Source organism: Leuresthes tenuis, unplaced genomic scaffold (assembly GCF_036924035.1).
Source record: "Leuresthes tenuis unplaced genomic scaffold, fLeuTen1.0.hap1 SCAF_5, whole genome shotgun sequence".
In the NCBI taxonomy this organism is placed as follows: domain Eukaryota; kingdom Metazoa; phylum Chordata; class Actinopteri; order Atheriniformes; family Atherinopsidae; genus Leuresthes; species Leuresthes tenuis.
In genome coordinates this window covers 8,229,389-8,247,279 of record NW_027325359.1, presented here as the reverse complement: position 1 = coordinate 8,247,279, position 17,891 = coordinate 8,229,389, and the positions used below count along the sequence as shown (strand labels likewise).

The 17,891-nt window shown below is 40.2% G+C and overlaps 3 protein-coding genes across 5 annotated transcripts; 2 read left to right on the top strand and 1 right to left on the bottom strand.

Moving 5' to 3' along the window:
* Nucleotides 1–284: 284 nt before the first annotated feature.
* Nucleotides 285–5,579, top strand: cd9a (CD9 molecule a). Of its 2 annotated transcripts, none has more exons than XM_072385774.1 (8): nt 285–492; nt 2,901–3,003; nt 3,139–3,236; nt 3,676–3,750; nt 3,908–4,009; nt 4,494–4,583; nt 4,913–4,996; nt 5,119–5,579. In XM_072385774.1, the coding sequence occupies exons 1-8, from the start codon at nt 424–426 to the stop codon at nt 5,182–5,184; spliced, it is 687 nt and encodes a 228-aa protein (XP_072241875.1). In that variant the 5' UTR covers nt 285–423; the 3' UTR covers nt 5,185–5,579. The 2 variants fall into 2 exon arrangements, with proteins under 2 accessions (XP_072241875.1, XP_072241876.1); XM_072385775.1 differs by lacking the exon at nt 285–492 and adding an exon at nt 1,701–1,966.
* A 1,211-nt stretch (nt 5,580–6,790) lies between these two features.
* bbs10 (Bardet-Biedl syndrome 10) lies at nt 6,791–10,162 on the bottom strand. Of its 2 annotated transcripts, XM_072385209.1 has the most exons (4): nt 10,119–10,162; nt 9,229–9,428; nt 8,191–9,147; nt 6,791–8,048 (listed from the first exon to the last, which is right to left on the bottom strand). In XM_072385209.1, the coding sequence occupies exons 2-4, from the start codon at nt 9,417–9,419 to the stop codon at nt 7,223–7,225; spliced, it is 1,974 nt and encodes a 657-aa protein (XP_072241310.1). In that variant the 5' UTR covers nt 9,420–9,428; nt 10,119–10,162; the 3' UTR covers nt 6,791–7,222. The 2 variants fall into 2 exon arrangements, with proteins under 2 accessions (XP_072241310.1, XP_072241309.1); XM_072385208.1 differs by lacking the exon at nt 10,119–10,162 and having other exon boundaries at nt 9,229–9,523.
* A 2,291-nt stretch (nt 10,163–12,453) lies between these two features.
* syt1b (synaptotagmin Ib) lies at nt 12,454–16,300 on the top strand. Its single transcript, XM_072385207.1, has 8 exons — nt 12,454–12,618; nt 13,685–13,866; nt 14,220–14,333; nt 14,455–14,622; nt 14,719–14,886; nt 15,238–15,355; nt 15,655–15,788; nt 15,873–16,300. The coding sequence occupies exons 1-8, from the start codon at nt 12,486–12,488 to the stop codon at nt 16,077–16,079; spliced, it is 1,224 nt and encodes a 407-aa protein (XP_072241308.1). The 5' UTR covers nt 12,454–12,485; the 3' UTR covers nt 16,080–16,300.
* Nucleotides 16,301–17,891: the final 1,591 nt, after the last annotated feature.

Sequence of the window (17,891 nt, the reverse complement as noted above, 5' to 3'; positions counted from 1 at the left end):
GTTGCTCAGTTGTATGTAAGTTCCTTTGTAGGATACAGTTGGAGGCTAAAAGAAGAAATATGTCAGCTTCCCTTTATAGATGCTTTGAAAATGTCACCATCACTGAAAAGTCCCACATAATTCCCGAATCAATGGTGCGTGTATAGCAGCGGTGAATATTCTAGTCATAGATAAGTATCAAATTAGAAACTAAAGTTTTAAGGGATCAGACGGAAAGAAAAAAAAGGCTTTGGCTGTTTGCAACCGTGTGGGGGCGGACCACTACAGGCGCGCACTGCACGACGTGACACAGCGCCAGCGCGTCGGCAAATAACCTCCTTCTGCATGCTGACTGTTATTTAGAAGAAGCGCTTCTCCGTTATTCTACCACAGCTTTGATTTTGAGGAAACAGCAGAAGTGATATCTACAGCTCAAGTATCGATATGGCAGCTCTGTCGGGAGGAGAGATGTGCATCAAATACTTGATGTTTGCCTTCAACCTGGTGTTCTGGGTGAGTGTGTGGCGACATAATGTCTATTCACATATGCATCCTGTCTGTGTTTAATGTGAGCGCGTGTATGTGAGCGCGTGTTAGCTTTACGTGCGTGCGCGATCGTGAGAGCCCAGGTTACTACAGTGAATGAATTTACACGGTGCAGAATCGTACCACGCGCTCACGCAGTATCTCGGTGACTTTACAGTGTATTGTAGGCTACGGCTGAAATAATTTATGGCAGTGCCCACCACGGAATACAAAAGTGTCCCAGTGTTTGTAGAGCGGTCTGGAGAATAATCCCCAGTGGCCAAGTGACCCAGTTCCAACGCGCAGACTATACTCTGGAGTTTGAGCGCATAGCATTTTAATAACGGCTATGAGGGAGTGAGGGATTCTTTACTGTGTTGGAGAGAGTGGTTGATGTCATTTTAATTAAGACTTTTGCTCCGTGAAGAGTTGCGTGTGAGTGTGTGCGTTTGTGCGTGCGTGGTGGTATCCCATATAGGGTATTTTTGTCCCACTCAGCCTGCAGGGCGTGTCGTTGTGTGTCCATTTGTATATGATGCCTATGCATGTGTGGTCACAGATGGATGTTTTGCCCTTTTATGAACGTTTCTAATTTGTCCAGCTATATATAGAGCTAAGTAGACATTCATTACAGGGCAGATAGGGATTCTCCATTGTGTGTGTATGTCTGTTGTGTTGAATGTATGTGGGAGACACAGAACGCCTCAAAACGAAATAAAAAAAAAAAACACTTAATAGTTTTGTAGAAAATACACATATGTTTCAATGATGATCTTTAAGAAACTTATAAAGCAATCAATACCTCAATCAACAGACAGACTTAATATAATTATAAGAGAAAGCCAGCTCAAACCTCACATCGTCAATAAGTGCAGATGTTTCCTATTTGCGGTTTACTCTGGCTGAATCAGCCTCAAATCACATGCTACACATACAGTATCTGATCATAGCTGAGTCTTGGGGAAAAAAAAAAGTTCCCATGTACAACATTGTGTCATCAGGACCAAGTTTTGGAAGCTTTCATTTCACACTGGGTCGGGACATTAGAGCAGTATGCTGCTCTAACAAGAATTTGAGAAAAGGCTTTATGCCACATGTCTGAACAGGAGCCCTCTGCTCTGCTGTGAGATCATAAACCTGCTTTACCTGCATGACTTTCATGAAAGAACACCTACAATACATGAAGGAACACAAACCAAAAGAGGGGAGGGAACACAGGCAGGAAGTCACGTCATACACACAGTGGAGGCGAGTTTGTGGACTCTTGCCACTCCCTAACTGCATAATCAGGTGACCAAAGGTACTGATTACCCTTTCATTTTTCACCACCATATGCATTTGTTTCCGCCTGGGAAGAAGTTAAACACTAAGGGTGGATTGCGCAAACTGAATCAACATGGCAGTTGCTGGGGGAATCAAGTGTGTGAAATATCTCATGTTTATCTTCAACTTTTTCTTCTGGGTAGGTGTGCTTTACTCTTTTACTGTGTGTGCGGGGGATAGACAAAGAAAAGGGGAACTTCTTCACATGCATGTTAGATATTACTGTTGTGAGTAGGTCGTTTTACTTGATAATGGAGCATAATAGATAATAGAAGGTGAATACACTGTGAAATCATTAGCTCAAACAGGAAAATACATGCAACTCACAGTAACAGTCCCACACTGTGAATAAAACAGACTGCAACATTTGAGTAAGGCTCTCAAAGTTAAGAATTCACTGGGCTGTCTATGCTAACTAGCTCTGTAAGTGCCTGTGTAAAGTAATTTTACATTATAACACAATACATAGACGTTTACAGCTTAAGGTTGTTTTGTTCATTAAGAAAAGGGTGCAGTAGCTTCAGGGCTGATGGACTTATCTGCTACTTAGCATCAATGCAAATATAGAATAGTGTTTATGCCTGAGTTGATAAGCATAATTGTAATTTTCATTGCATTTCCTGGACATGTGAATTCACTGTAATGTGTGAAGAACACTGCCTGTTCGTTTGATATATGGTTGAATAAAAGGGATTGCCAAGAAAAAATTGTTTTACAGAGATTAGACACCAGCACTGATTACAGTGTTTTCAGTGGGTAGCGTCCTGTACCTGGAATAAAATTGTACCCCAATGGAAACGAGACATTCCTTCAATGACACCTAAACAGAGAGAAACTGCAAGATGAGAAGGATTCCAGATGGGGTCTGTCAGTGCAGATTTGAGAGGAGCTGCTTACGGTTGTCAGGCTATGCTGTTAACTGTTGTTTGATGGCTGGATGGCAAGTGTGAGACATGCATGAATATGGACAGAGTATATATGTGATGGCATTCCTCTTGACTGGGCTTTAAGTAAGCAGAGTTCATAATTGCAGAAGTGTACTGTACATAAAAATATATTTTTGTGTACTTTAGCTTGCAGGCACTGCTGTATTTGCTATAGGCCTGTGGCTGCGATTAGACCCAAAGACCAAAGGCCTGTTTGAAGGACCAGATTCTCCATATGTGTTTTACACAGGTAAGGTGCACTCCATTCATGGGAACCTGTTCTGCATGATTATTTTAGCACAGTTTTATTTTTTTATTTATTTTTTATATCAGTTTTGATGTAAGCTATGTACCTTTGTATGTGATAAATTGTACTTGTGTGTAGGTGTCTACATCCTGATTGGAGCTGGAGCACTAATGATGGTGGTGGGCTTTCTGGGATGTTGTGGGGCGATTCAGGAATCTCCCTGCATGCTGGGACTGGTTTGTACTACTTGTAATTCCTTGTGTAACTCCACTTAACACGCTATTAACATTAACATAGCAACATAAAATTGAATTTCTTTGGGATTTTGGGATTGATTGATTTCTTAAGGGACATCACCCTGCAACACTTAATCCACTTTCACAATTTTGGACTCACAGTTTGAAATATGATATGTCTGCCTTCGTCACTGTTTACTGAACAACCTCAAGGCCACAAAAGACTCTCTAGATTTCTATGTGCTTGCTCCCTCCTTCCTGCCCTGTCTGGCCATAATCTTCTTGTGCTAAATCTCTCTGGAGGAGGGGCAAATGAAAATTGGGTTCGGCTACACTCGACTGACCTTGCATGTTAACACATGCGCACAAAAGGCAGGCGCACAAGCATGCACAGTAGCAAATAATCAGCTGAGTTTAATTTTGTTTGGATTCTTTGCAGTTCTTCTTCTTCCTGCTAATCATATTTGGCATTGAGGTAGCTGCTGGAATCTGGGGATTTTCAAACCAAACCCAGGTAAGATAATTACTGTATAGTAAAATAAACAAATTGTGTGAAATAGTAAAAAAAATAAATAAATAAATCCACTGAAAGACAATTTAAGAAAAGTTCAAATACGGTGCTCCTGTGATACATAGAAGTCACTTTATCCTGGTTTGCTGCTGTGTTGCAGGTGGTTGATGACATCACAAAGTTCTATATGCAGACTTACAACGAGTTTAAGACAACAGGAGATGAGCGCCTCAAAGAGACACTGCGGGTGATTCATACCGAGGTGTGCAGGTTCTCTTACAGTTCTTCTTCTGTGTAATACCCATCACTCACAACATATCCAAAACAAATTTGTCTCAAAAGATATTTCCAGGCAAACTTATGGTTCCACAAGTGAGAATATTTTTCTAAACTTTCTACAAGAATGTTTTTTATGAGATACTCATTGTCTTTGTTAGAGTTGAATGATGATGTTGACACTGCTGTCGTGTCAGTATCTTAACTGTGGAGCTAAAACTGTGAGACAATTTGCATGCATTTGCATAAAAAACAGGAAGAGGGAGAACAAAATCTCACATGCAAGCATCCAACACGTCTTTATCTCAACTTGCCTGGCAACCTCACTGTGATGGAAAGACTTCGGGAATTGAAGATTAAGCCAATGTCTTGGACTATTCCTTCGAAGCACCAAGAAAGGGATTTTTTTTACTCCTTTTACAAGTGATCATATTCCCTTAAAGTTCTATTCTTTTTCCGTATGTTTTCAGCTGAACTGTTGTGGTCCAAGTGGAACTGCCAAAGAAACTGCCAAAGACATTTGTCCCCGTGGAGAGCCACTTGAGGAGCTTATTATGAAGGTACAACCACTCAGCATGTGGGCATAGATCAAATGCCAACATAACCAAATATATGAAATACGAGCCAGAAAAATAACATTTTAGTACAAGAAATGAACCAAAAGATCAAACAGATGCCTTACATGTGCCATCTCTGTGAAAGCTTGGGATTTATGATAAGTCACAGTTATCTTATCTCTTGCCTTCCCTAACTTCCTCAGCCTCCTTTTAGTGTTTCTATGGCAACAGTGGTATACTCAGACCTTAATGTTCTCAGGCTGTCATTTATGTGTCACAAGTCATGTTCAAAATTTGAAGAAAGCTAAAGGAGACATAATTATCTGTTGCAGAGCTGTCCTGATGCCATTGAAGACGTGTTTAACTCCAAGTTACACATCATCGGAGGAGTGGGCATTACCATTGGGGTAATCATGGTGAGTATATAAATTGGTGCTGTACTGGCACTCATCAAATTTAAAGGTCTGTTGTCCTGGGAGATGAAAACAGTGCAAATATGAGTTAACTGAAACACGTGTTTTGTACCACTTTCTTACAGGTGTTTGGGATGATCTTTAGCATGCTCCTCTTCTGCGCCATTAGGAAGTCTCGGGAGGTGGTGTGACACCCGCCTGAAGTCCTTGTTAATATTGCATGATGTCATTCCCAGGGTCACGTGACTCCACTGCCAATACAAACACTGCTTGTTCAAGGGGGGAGGGGATAAATTAAGCTAGACTGTGTGAAGGTATTTCTGAATATGCATCAGTATAATTCATCAGTTCTAACTGTGCTGCTGACATTAGATGCGATGTGGTTGTTAGGCCCAAATATAGAATGGGTGTCACCTGTGCTTCAGTGGCAGTGTAGTACAGAAATGTGTAATTATGTGGTAATCTGACTGAAATCAGTGTCTGTGAGCTGCTAATTATCTAAACAAAAGACCATACTATCCTCTGGTGATCACATTTCTATTGCAGTCACTTTGGGTCTTCATACTAGCAGAACAAACAGTAATGGTCCAGGGACAAAAAAAAAGAAAGAGAAAAAAAGCACCACTTCAGCGCAACAGCAGTAGCCAAAGCTTAAGATTCTTTTATTTTACAACACAAATCATGGTGGCTACTAGCCAAATGAATGCCAAGCGATGACATGTCTGTGGTTTAACCCAGCTTGGTGTTAAGAGTTTCTTGGTTCCTATAATGTAATTACAGTTTTGTTTTCTTTTTTCCTCCCACATCTTGATTTGCCCTTGTTTGGTGAGCCTTTTCAATTTTTTTTTCACATTTTGTAAATGTCTTCTTTTTCTATTTGTAAGATTTCTAATGTTTGGTGTTTATATGGCACATACAGTTTGTTGATGTATTTTGCAATAACCTCTTTATTTGATAGAGTTGGTTGATTTGTATCATATGAACTGTTTCACAAAGTCAAACATTACTGAAGAGAGCCAAATAAACTAAAAATGTATAAAATCCAATTAAAGGGTATTGCAATGCCTGGAATCACATGCACACATTCCAAGAGACTAACTGGCAGTAGAGCAGTTACTTTCCAACTTAGTCTGTTCTCAGGTCAGTTACTTTTATCAGTAGAAAAATGTTGGTACCAGATGATTCACCGTTTAACTAACTCTGCTAACTCTGCACTGTAAGAGGGCATACAAGGGTAAGAAGGGTGTGGGTGTCTAAGACTTAAGACAGCAACACTCTAGGTTTGTTTCCCACATTGGAAAAAAACCCAAAACAACCCCCCCCCCACTTTCTTTCCCCCTCTTTGATATGAGCGATCATCAACTGTGACTCATTGCTTTGTTGGTTCATAAACAAAGCTAAGAGCTGCCTTTGTTTCTGAGTCACTTTGTCACAATTAATTTATGGAAACTCTCAGTTCAAAACTAAGGATACACTAGTTACAGTAAACAGTGTAGTGTGTGTATGGCTGCAAGTCAAATTGATGCCTACATGAGTCAGTTTCCATCCAAAAAAGTGGTATTTTTGTTCCTCTGATTACAGTACGAGGAAGTACACTATGATTTGGTTGTTGACAGTCGGGTGCTGCCCTCCCAAACACCTCATCCCCACTATGTAGATAAGGCTGATTATAAAAAAAGGAATGCGACTGTGAGGTGATATGTCCATGTTGTTACGAGTGTATGCCTTTTATGTAACTCAAAGTGTAATGGCCACAGGCAGGACAACACAGATAAGGAAGAAAAACTAGAGAAAAAAATAACCATAAAGAGAAGAGGAAGCAGACAAACATCAGCATTTACTCAATTCAAAACACAAAATGATTTAATATCAGCACATTCTGTACAAAACGGAGATTAACAGGGAGAGGTTTTATGTTTTCTTTTCTACTGCCATTGCCAACCTTTAATTCAAGGGAAGAAGGTGCAAAAAGCTTTGTAACATTTTATTGGCCTAAAAACCGCACCACACAACATTTCCATAGAATATGAATCATCTTTGCAGAAGTGCAAAAAACTTCCTTTATTGCAGTGGAGCAGACAAAAAACAATACAGTGATACCCATACTACTCTAACAATCAGAACTAATAACTGAGTGCAAGTTATTTCCTGCAACTTTTTAATAGTTCATTAGTACTGTGCAAAAAAAAAAAAAAATGTTCATGGCTTTCATCTTAGAGCAACACAATCTCAGTCCTCAACCTCGTCCTCTGCTCCCTCCCACGAGGTCTTTGTGAGTCTGTGTGATTGTTTGTGTAAAGCAGCATGTGTATGCAGCACCGTGTCCACCCGCAGGAGACTTGTGACACACTGGAGCACAGCCAGAAGTAGCTGAAATTTACAGGAGACAGATTCAAGACCCATGTCCAACATACAAACCTTTGATGGCATATCGCACTTTCTACAACAATGCAAGTTTAGTTTACAATCCTCCAGAGGACCCTCAGTCTGTACGGGTCCTGCATTGTGTGCTTGTTCAAGTACAAGACTGAGATGCTGGGAATGATCTGGAAGAAAACTCATGACCCTGGTTTGAGTCTGCAGGAAAAGTCTTGGGTTATGAGAGTAAATCTGTCGAGGCACGCTTAAGAGGGCGTTTGCCAGAAGCTGGTAAACAGAGTCACCTACGCTTGTGTCATCAGAAACTAAGCAGCTGCGGCCATGTTGTAAGAGGGCATGGTGCAAGAGAAACTCAAATGTCCCACCTGCAGGAATCACACAACCTGGCTCTATTACATGCTTCTGAATGGATTTCATACAAGAGGATCCACATGTGGTGCTGTCAGTCAAACTGTCCGTATGTAAAGAGGTGCAGTTATGTGATTGCAAGCTTCTCTTTGATGCTGTGGTCTCAGTCATATGCCTGGGTTCCAAGGTTGTAAGTAGCATGCGGATGGCATCTTGAAATGCACGTGCATACTGGTCAGTTTGCCCTTCCGCTGGGGCACAAATTACCAGATTGCAGGGTTTAACTATGGCTTTCTCCTTTGAATCACAGAAAGTCACGTGGACATACCTGTGAAAGAGAAAAGGACAGCTGGTAATCAAGTAGGCTTTACAAAAAATAAAAAAGAGTACATGTTTAATGAAGTTTATTCTTTGTATGCATATGCGTGACTAAGTACAATCTCTTGAGAAAGACACGTGTTTCTGAATACCTGTGAGCTCCGAGCAGTATTGGGCGACAAAAAGTCAGTGTAGCAACGTGCTCTGGATTAATCTTCCAGCAGTCTGAAACAGCTGTGGTCCCACTTAGCTGGGCAAAGAGAAGAAGTTCTTCTTCACTGACACACTCCACAAGGCACATCTCTGCTTGTGTGGCTAAAGCCAGGACAGCAGAAGACTGTTTGACTGCAGACAGAAGCACAGAGACACCAAAACTCTGCAGCTTGGCAATAATGCATTCTAGTGACCTTTCCATCCAGGCACTGAAGTGCACAATACTTCTCTCCTCCATCCCTCCTCCGAGCTCAAGTATGTCTCCTGGATTGAGCAATTTTGGCTGCAGGTACCCTGTGAAAACTACAGCTCTGACTGGCTGATTGTTGACTTGGGGGTGTGGAGTAGCAAAGTCTCTGTGAATTACCTGCCCCTCAATCAAACGCGAAGCTCTGACAGGGAAGCCTGCCACCGGTGTATGCAGTGCTGGGAAGTTGTCATTTAAAAACTGAAGCGAGACAGAGGGTAGGTCACTTTTAAACTTCCAGTAATGGAGCAGTTCACATGTGAGGTCACTAATAAAGTCACAGTGCACGTGACTAAGACGAGTCTGAAAAAATGTTGACAGAAGCGTTCGAACGTAGCGACAATTTGTGCGATCTGGTGACTGCGTTTCTGCAGTGAACTCCTCCAACGAAACACAGACTCCATACGGCACCACATCCACAGCAATGAGATCATCCAACTCTGTCAATGCAAATGCTAGCAGTTTGTCTGCCAAATGCCTGGCAGAGGCAGCCTCTGCTGCTTCTGTAGAGTCATAACAGCGAGACACATGGGGCTCCTTGCTGGCTGTTATATTAATCATTCGCAGTAACGATGCCAGCAATAGAATAAAGGTCTTTGATCCATCACCTGTTGCTGCGCTATGCTTCCAGACACACTCCACCACCATCCTAATATGAGGAACACACAAAAGGATACAATAAAAATCGATCCCAGGGTAAACTAGTAAAATTCAATGTCTCCTTGCTAACCTGGCCAGTGGATGTTCCAGATGTAGTGCTGTGAGAATGCGAGTCCCACAGCGGCTCAACATCGCCTGTCCCGTGTCTCGGGCAAACAGCACTTGTCCTCCCTCAGGGCCAAAACTGCGAAGGATGACTGCCTCCAGGGCACACACTGTCTGCAGGACATGTTTGAGGCGGACTCGGTCCAACGATAGCATACTCACACACTGTAATGCAGGATCCATGAAATTTAAGAATAGATTTCAACTGTTTACACCCTAGATTTTTATCTTTAAAACAGGAGTCAACTTAGTGAGTCAATCTTTCAAAATAACATTGCATGCAGAGTACACTGAATGCGTCAACACAAAGTCGAGCTTTTGTCATCTGCAGTATAGGGAAGGCATCGGAATTCATTTCTGCTCAGCTCCCAAAGCCATCTGGAGAATTCAGGCAAATTTAGCTACAGTATTGGTCTCGACAGCCAGTGCAGACATATCGTGGGTAGGCTGTGGATAGCTGGCAGAACATGATTTAATTAAGGGATTTAGGAGTTCATGGTGGGCTGCATTTGTCGCCTCACAGTAAGAGGGTTCCAGGTTCGATTACCGGCTGGGCCATTCTGTGTGGAGTTTGTATGTTCTTCCTGTATGTGTGGGTTCTCTTCAGATACTCCTTCCACCGTCCAAAACATGCACGTTAAACATTAGACATAATACGTAAAACGCTACACGGTAGTATCTCTTCGCTAGTTCTAGGAATGTGTACACTTTCTAAATCACCTCAAACGATCTTATTTTATTAAAAAAATGCAGTACGCTAATGCAAAAGTTCTAATGCAAAACGCTAAGCAACACACAAATGCATCTCAGACAAATCTAAACAACATATTCGTCATGGAAAACAGGAGAACTGACCACGAATGCAACGGGAACGCCGCTCAGTGTCGCCTAGGAACAGGACTTCTTCTGTGGTTACAGAACATCAGCTCAGATGTAAATGTTGCCATCTAGCGTTTTGACGGCTGACGTACATACACGTTTTTAAACATTTTTCGATGCTATTGTTGTTCCGTTATTTGTGTCATGGTTTATTAAAAAAAAAAAAAAATATATATATATATATATATATATATATATATAGTTGGGCTCTCTGTTATCCTGCTGGGAAGTAAAAATAATTTTCATCGATTTTACTCCTGCTTTGTGACTCAAATTAAAATAATTTCCATTAAATTGCACTCTCGATATTAAACATCTGAACAGAGTTTAAAGTTAAAACTTTAAGGTTTTAAAATTGAAAACTATGATGCCCAATTTTTTATTTTTTGGAAAGGTGTTTAAGGGAGTCTATCTGGTCACTCCTTTTCAAAGGGTAATTATAATGTCCTGTTCCTTTGATAAGTAAAGTTTAATTAGCAAGAGAAATAAACATCACAATGCCTCAGAATTAACAACACAAACTAGTTCTGTAGGCTGTCATCAAAGAAAAGTAAAACCATACTTACAAAATACAAAAAAAAAGCACAGCACAAAAAAATGCACATTGTATTTATCTGTATATCACAAACATTAAGTATGTTGAGCGCCATCTGGCCTAGCTCATCCCCCAAACCCCCCTCCTTCCCCGTCCCATCCCTCCTTCTGTATACTTAGGCTGGAACCTCAAGGTGAACTGGGCGGGGCTGGAACCTGATCTTTGTGTTGCTGCAGAAACCACATCCCAAGTTTCTAAATCAGGCATCATCATCTATACATAGACAATATGAGACAGTTCTGCAGCTATCACTAGATGTACAGATGCACCCTCTCACACACACACACATACAGAGCTGTCCACTCTGAATGTAAATGTCCTCTACTGCTGAACTCTCACTATGCTAACGAGCTTTTAAAAAGCCATGTCACCACACTAATGAATATGCATCAGTGGCCTGGTGAGGGTGACCTGTAGGGATGGGACAGAGGTCTCGAGAGGTGGGGCGTCAGGCATAAGGACCACAGCTCTCATGAGACCTGAATGGACAGAAAAGAACACATTCCCCTCAATACAAAACTCTTACACACACAAACACACACCTATGCCAACCCCATCTTGCTCCACCCTCCCCATAGTTCCCTCTGATCCAGCTTTCACACACCTGCACCGTTCTTCTAGATGTCTGAAGACTGCTGAGACAAAAAAACTAAAGGGCAGTGAGCCGTTACATACGTTGTCGTTTCTCTCCGTCTCTCTGGCTCTTTCATCATTTTTCTTCCTCCTCCTCCATTCTCTAAAGAGAAGGAACATCTGTGAGTCTGAATCCTGTCGCTGGGACATCTGATCACAGGTATGTTTTTCACTGATATCATTTTCCTCAATAAAATCCATCAACAAGATGGGTTTCTTTCTATTTGTCTGACTGAAAAGTAACTGCATGAGAACTCATGGATGTACAAAAAAAATATATAAATGATCAGAAATGAAAAGGTCAGTTTATATTTCAATGAAGATTTGGGTATAGTACAATCATCACGAGGATTTTATATAAGTGTAATTCCTATATTACTGATTTTCTTTTGACCTAACTCAATATACAAATACTTCTCTAAAGGTTTCTAAAATCTTCAGGGACAAGTAGCTGATAAGACTGAGTTGTGGTTTTGCTTGAAACTTGTGTATAACCCTGAAAGTGTAGACATAAACTGAGATCTGTGTCTGCATGGGTACGTGATCTCATCCGCTGATTCAGCCTCAGATACTCAATACCTGTTATGTCTGCGGAATAAATAATAACACACAAAAACAATGTTTTGCTCCGGAATCAAGTTTGGGCAATGGGACTTTTCTCTCAATTTTGTTTGATGGCATGACCTTGGCACATATGATCCTTACTTCTGGCAGCTGAGTGTGGAACAGCAGAGATCCACGTGTGGTACTTCAACCCCCTCCTTACTTCACCACTTCATGTCAGCAGCTTTGGCAGAAAGAGCAGCTTTCATATCCTGTGTTTCAGTCGTATTGCCAGGCCAGCAGAAACAGGAGAAGTTATTCGACACTGGTGGACATACACCGTCTATAAGCAGATTATTGCTTCAAATATCTGATTAATAGCCAATATGGAAACTCTGCTCCAGTGTGTGTTTTTCTGTGGTATGTTCTTGCACACTTAGAGGACATTTACAGCTTTATCTACCTTTTTTGTTGAAGTATAAGGTTGCATTGTTGTTAGCTGAACCATCTTTTTCTGTATCTCTGTTTCTCTGCCAGTTAAATTCTTGATCCACTGTCACTCCTCCAAAAAAATGAACCGTCGAGCTGCACCTAGCACCTCATTTTCCCCTTCCAATATGCCAAACACAACAACCACCCCAGGCCAAAAACAACCTGGAGGTCACAGTGCCAACAAGTTCAAGAATCCACTTCACAGCATCCACAGTGAGTAGGACACCTAATGTAATATTCACGCTCATCATGGATTAACAAAAAACAGTCCTGAATATATTTGGGACACATGTCATAGCACAAAAGACAGTGGAGAATTTAGATCTACACAGATGTCTCTGGCCTCTGTGTCAGTGAATCATTTATTCATTTTTTTCATAAAAGAAGGAATTTGAGGAATAAATCTTAGACAGCTCTGTCCTTTTTAGCAAGATATGAATGACAGAACTCCTTCAATGTCAAAACATTTGAAAGCTTAATTTTTTGTATTATTATTATTTTTTGGATACATATCTAAAGTACAATAAAAAATGTAATTAAATTAAAAAAACACTAACATATTCAGTAACTATATTATCTGTATGTTTCCAGTGTTTTGGGTTCAGTCAGCTTCAACGATTGAATCAGAAATTATTCTCTGGAGGAAGAAGATGCAAAAAGTGTTTTCAGGGATAAAGAGACAATGCACGTAAAGTGGCTCGATACATAATGTCTCTAATGGGTCAAGTATACCAGATTCAAGGTTTTTTTCAGGATCAGAACGAATGCACAAAAGTAAGCATGACAAGCTTGCTGACAGTAAAGACACCTGTGCTTATTTTACAGAAATATATGCATTTTCTTGCTATTTCTGACAGTTTAAAAAACACACTTGTCTCTTCAGCTTGAATAAATCAAATCCAAGCAAAAAACTGGTTCCTACACAGAGGGCAAAAATTCCTATGACATTAGGTAGGTCACATTTAGCAATGTGCACAATATGAATATCTCCCTGGTGAAAATGAACTCTGTTTCCTCCTGTGGGAATATTCCTCGTCAGTATTTCCTGTTGGTTGTTCAGTGTACACGCTGCTTGTAAAACTGTGAGAAAAAAATGACACAATAAGTGTGAGTTCCTTAGGTTCTATCAGAGTTACATACTGCTTTACTGTCACTTCAGGACAAGCAATTTACATAGGAGCTGAACAAATGATAGTACTTCACATACTATACTGTAAAAAAGTACACGCACAAAACTAAAATATGGCCTAAAGATTTGTGTGTATTTTATGATTTGCAGAGCCGTCATGGACTCTAGCTGCCCTTTGTATCGTGAGTTTGTGCGTGGTTCTGTCATGTGCCATGTGCGTGTGGAAGAAGTGCTTAAAAAAGAAGGACAAGGACAAAGAAAAGGACAAGAAAAAGGGAAAAGAGAAGAGCAAGGGAGGCTTTGACACCGAAATGGATGGGGGTTGCAATGAGGTAAGCTACATACACACTAATATTCACACACACCGCAACCTCCTGCAGACACATTGTCCTTGCAATGTATCACAGTCCTGACATCCGGGTCACCCAGAAGTGGCAAAACTGTCACTGCATGTTAAGACTAATGGACATTCTGCACATCACTCATTTTAAAGTAAAAGTTGAGGTGAGGCGAGGCGAGATAAATGGTTTTTAAGAGGATTCCTGTCACATCTAAAAAAATAAACCTGTCCTGCTATATGACCTACTGTAGGAACACAGCACAAAAAAAGCTGTACATGTTGTAGGGCAAGGTTTATTTGAAATAGTATGCACTTTACTTGCATGGGATTTGGGTCTGTGTGCAGCCCCTTACAGATGAAATAAACAAAGAAACGGAGCTGTCAGAAACGGAACAAAAAGAGGACGAGAAGCTCGGCCGACTACATTTCACATTAGACTACAACTTCACTGAAAATACGGTGAGTTCCAGCTCATTAGCGCATCATATGCCTGGTCAAAATTGTGACATTTACACACTTTTCTTCATTCTGTCAATTAGCCAGATTCTCTTCAATGCTTTTCTTTGTGTTTGCACTTTAGTTGGTGGTAGGCATCTTGCAGGCTGCAGAGCTTCCTGCGATGGATGTGGGAGGTAGTTCCGACCCTTATGTTAAACTCTACCTGCTCCCGGACAAAAAGAAAAAGTTTGAAACCAAAGTTCACAGGAAGACTCTGGAGCCCAACTTCAATGAGACTTTTACATTTAAGGCAACTTTAACTTTAGAAATAGAAACAGAGTTATCTCTCCACATGACAAGGGAAATGTTTCTAATTAATGCCTTTGATTTCTGTTCTGTTCTGCAGGTACCATACACTGAACTGGGCGGGAAGACACTGGTGTTGACTGTGTATGACTTTGACCGTTTCTCAAAACATGACGCCATCGGAGCTGTAAAGATACCGATGAGTAGTGTGGACTTCAGCCAGTCTCTACAGGAGTGGAGGGATCTGCAGAAGGCAGAGAAGGAGGAGGTGGGTGAAAAACATGAGAGATAGAGAGAAATTTAACAAGGGCGAATAAATTAAATGCTTTTAGGTGCTTTTACGTTTTCCAAAACTGTTAATCAGTAGAAAAAAAAAACAATTTAATTTCATTCCACAAAGAGTTTCTTTGTTTCAAGGAAAGAAGGTGACTGAGAAAAATCAAACAAAATTCTTCAGATATTTAAACTTGATTTAAAATCCAGGGACACTGCGCATGGCAGTTGCATTATCTGAGCACCTTTATTACAGAGAAAGACAGAAGCTTCATGTGAACAACAGCCTCATGCAGCCAGATTATTAGACATTATTCCAACAAAATGCCCTTTTTCCCTGTATCAGAGTGAGCGGCTCGGAGACATATGTTTGTCCCTGAGGTATGTGCCTACTGCTGGAAAGCTGACAATGGTGATTCTGGAGGCCAAAAACCTAAAGAAAATGGATGTGGGTGGATTATCCGGTAAGTCAACCAGCTAAAATGACGATGTTTTCATGAGGTTTTAACTTCTCAGCCAGTTAAATTCAATGAAGGTTTTCATAACTGTTATCATTTCATCATATGAAACATCTCTACAAATAAGGAATACAAATATGCCTCAGTATATTTCATGATACTAGGTGCAATCTTTCAGGCAGTTTCTATGTCAGGAAAATCAGGAAGTGCAGCAATAGATGTTATTTTACTGAAAGAGTTTCTGCATTGGCGCAAGGTTGTTGCTCTGCTGCTCTGACATAAAACTTCTTTGTTCACTCTACAAGACCCATATGTGAAGATCCACTTAATGCAGAATGGGAAAAGACTCAAGAAAAAGAAAACTACTATAAAGAAAAACACTTTGAACCCTTACTACAACGAGTCGTTCAGCTTCGAGGTGCCATGTGAACAGATAGAGGTATGCAAAATTGTACACGCATGTACATATATGCAGCTACAACCAAGAGAAATTCATGTTTTGTGGATGCATTTTCGTTTATAGAAGGTGCAGATAGCGGTGACTGTGCTGGACTATGACAAGATTGGCAAGAATGACGCCATCGGGAAGGTGCTGATGGGCAGTAACAGCAGCGGGACTGAGCAACGGCACTGGACAGACATGCTGGCTAACCCCCGGCGGCCAATAGCTCAGTGGCACAGCCTCCAACCAGAAGAAGAAGTCAACGCACTAATTTCCAACAAGAAGTGAAACCGTGACCCAAAGTGAAACTTAACATTGGCCTCAAATGCTTCCAATTTACATCCGTTCCTCTGCTGGAATTCTCCTTATAATATTATTACGCTATCTAGCTGAATTTAATCTACCAAATGATAGCCTGCTTTACCCTTTATACCTTCAAGGATGGTTTTAAATACCGAAAGCTTTGTACCTTCAGTATCTCCCTCCTCCTGCTTCAATTTAAATTCTTATTAGGTATCACTGGTTGGAAACAATAAAGTGAAAGAGATTTTTTTTTAACTTGTGGGATCAGTTCTGTTCAGCATGCACACTACACTGATAAAAACATAATTAACCTGCAGAGGGAGACAAATCAAAGCACTTTAATAACAAGAGATGCCTATGTAACTGATGTTATTCCTTTGTTTTCAAAATTAAATCACGGGTTGTTATTGTGTCTATTTCAACAAAAACCCTCTTGGAATAGATGAAGTGCACCATTTATGATGACATCATAGTGTGCTGTGTAGAATAAGAGAATTGTTCGCAGACTTGTTTTTCAGAAGCACCATAAACAAAGTGGAGCCCAAAAAGGTCAACAAATTATCAACAAGCAAAAAAAAGCATTGTTTTTCTGTTTGACCCTATTTAAAGAGAGTAAAGAAATAAGTCTTTGTCACATTCAATATTTTAATCAGCCACAGTATACACAGGTTTCAACTAAATGCATGTCACTTGTGCATTTCATCATTTCCACATTCACCCACTGCAAAATACATCAAAATATATACTATAAAAATGCCCCTCTTTATCTGAATAGTATCCAATGTGATACAATTTAATTTAAAACCGTTTGAGATATATTTGTCAGCAGATCTTATGAAATAAGCAGTACATCGCTGTACTGTCTGTCTTTTTTTAAATCCCTTTCTATGTGGAGTGCCTCCAAACCTCAAAACATTGCCCTCTGCTTTTCTGACGTATACATGTGCAGCATAGACGCTCCAACACAGGTAATAGCAACACATACCATCTACCTCATATTTTGTCCTCTCATGTGCATAAGATGCATAAGACAAACTAACTGCAATTCTATACCCTAATTTTCAGAGAGACAAATGATCATTTTTCTGAATAACTGTGTATGCACATTCTGCATTTCACTATAGTTGCAAAATTGGGTTATTAAACAGTACAAAGATGTTGCTTTTATTGAGTCACATGCTGTATAAGGTTATTAAACTTTAAGGAACCAGCTTCTCACGTGTAGAAGGCCAAAGCACACAGTCAGGTCGAATTATTTTGAAATGCAGTAAATACAGTTTACTTTAAAATGTTTTTGGCTGGTTACTCGATCCTTACCAGAACATAGAATTGATTGTGAATTCACTTGGATTACTTCAAAATCAAACTCTAATAATGCTGCACCTTGTACAGACAAAACAGATGCAAACTTAAGTTCTAAAAATGTGCTGTTTTTCTTTGGTAACGTCTCAAAATATTTACAGTCTTTACAGAAAAAAACAAGAAGAAGTGCACATCTTTTTGCATATTCAGCATTTAAACTTTGTCAAATCAAATTACCCTGAAAATAAGCACCGAGACAAACCTGCAAGTTATCCCTGCAATATGAGACTGAGTTTACAGTGCCATGAGTTTACAACTGAATATGAGATATTTAGTTTATTTGAAAGATGTGACCGAAAGTGATCATTCACAGTGTCACTTAAATCTAGTTGTACATTTCTCTCAAGTGAAATCTGGTTTCAGTTCAGCAACTTGTTTTAGTAACGAGCAAATTTGATTCCAGATCTGCAAAAATACTGGGCTTTAAGCATTACT

Bases quoted from the DNA above. Each gene is read 5' to 3' on its own strand.
- bbs10 (XM_072385208.1), bottom strand. From the start codon at position 9,446: ATGGATCCTGCATTACAGTGTGTGAGTATGCTATCGTTGGACCGAGTC. The intron at 9,148-9,228 runs GTTAGCAAGGAG...TCCTCATATTAG, and splicing joins CTGGAACATCCACTGGCCAG to GATGGTGGTGGAGTGTGTCT. The intron at 8,049-8,190 runs GTATTCAGAAAC...TCTCTTTCACAG, and splicing joins ATACTGCTCGGAGCTCACAG to GTATGTCCACGTGACTTTCT.
- cd9a (XM_072385774.1), top strand. From the start codon at position 424: ATGGCAGCTCTGTCGGGAGGAGAGATGTGCATCAAATACTTGATGTTT. The intron at 3,004-3,138 runs GTAAGGTGCACT...ACTTGTGTGTAG, and splicing joins TCCATATGTGTTTTACACAG to GTGTCTACATCCTGATTGGA. The intron at 4,997-5,118 runs GTGAGTATATAA...ACTTTCTTACAG, and splicing joins TTACCATTGGGGTAATCATG to GTGTTTGGGATGATCTTTAG.
- syt1b (XM_072385207.1), top strand. From the start codon at position 12,486: ATGAACCGTCGAGCTGCACCTAGCACCTCATTTTCCCCTTCCAATATG. The intron at 14,623-14,718 runs GCAACTTTAACT...TCTGTTCTGCAG, and splicing joins ATGAGACTTTTACATTTAAG to GTACCATACACTGAACTGGG. The intron at 15,789-15,872 runs GTATGCAAAATT...TTTCGTTTATAG, and splicing joins TGCCATGTGAACAGATAGAG to AAGGTGCAGATAGCGGTGAC.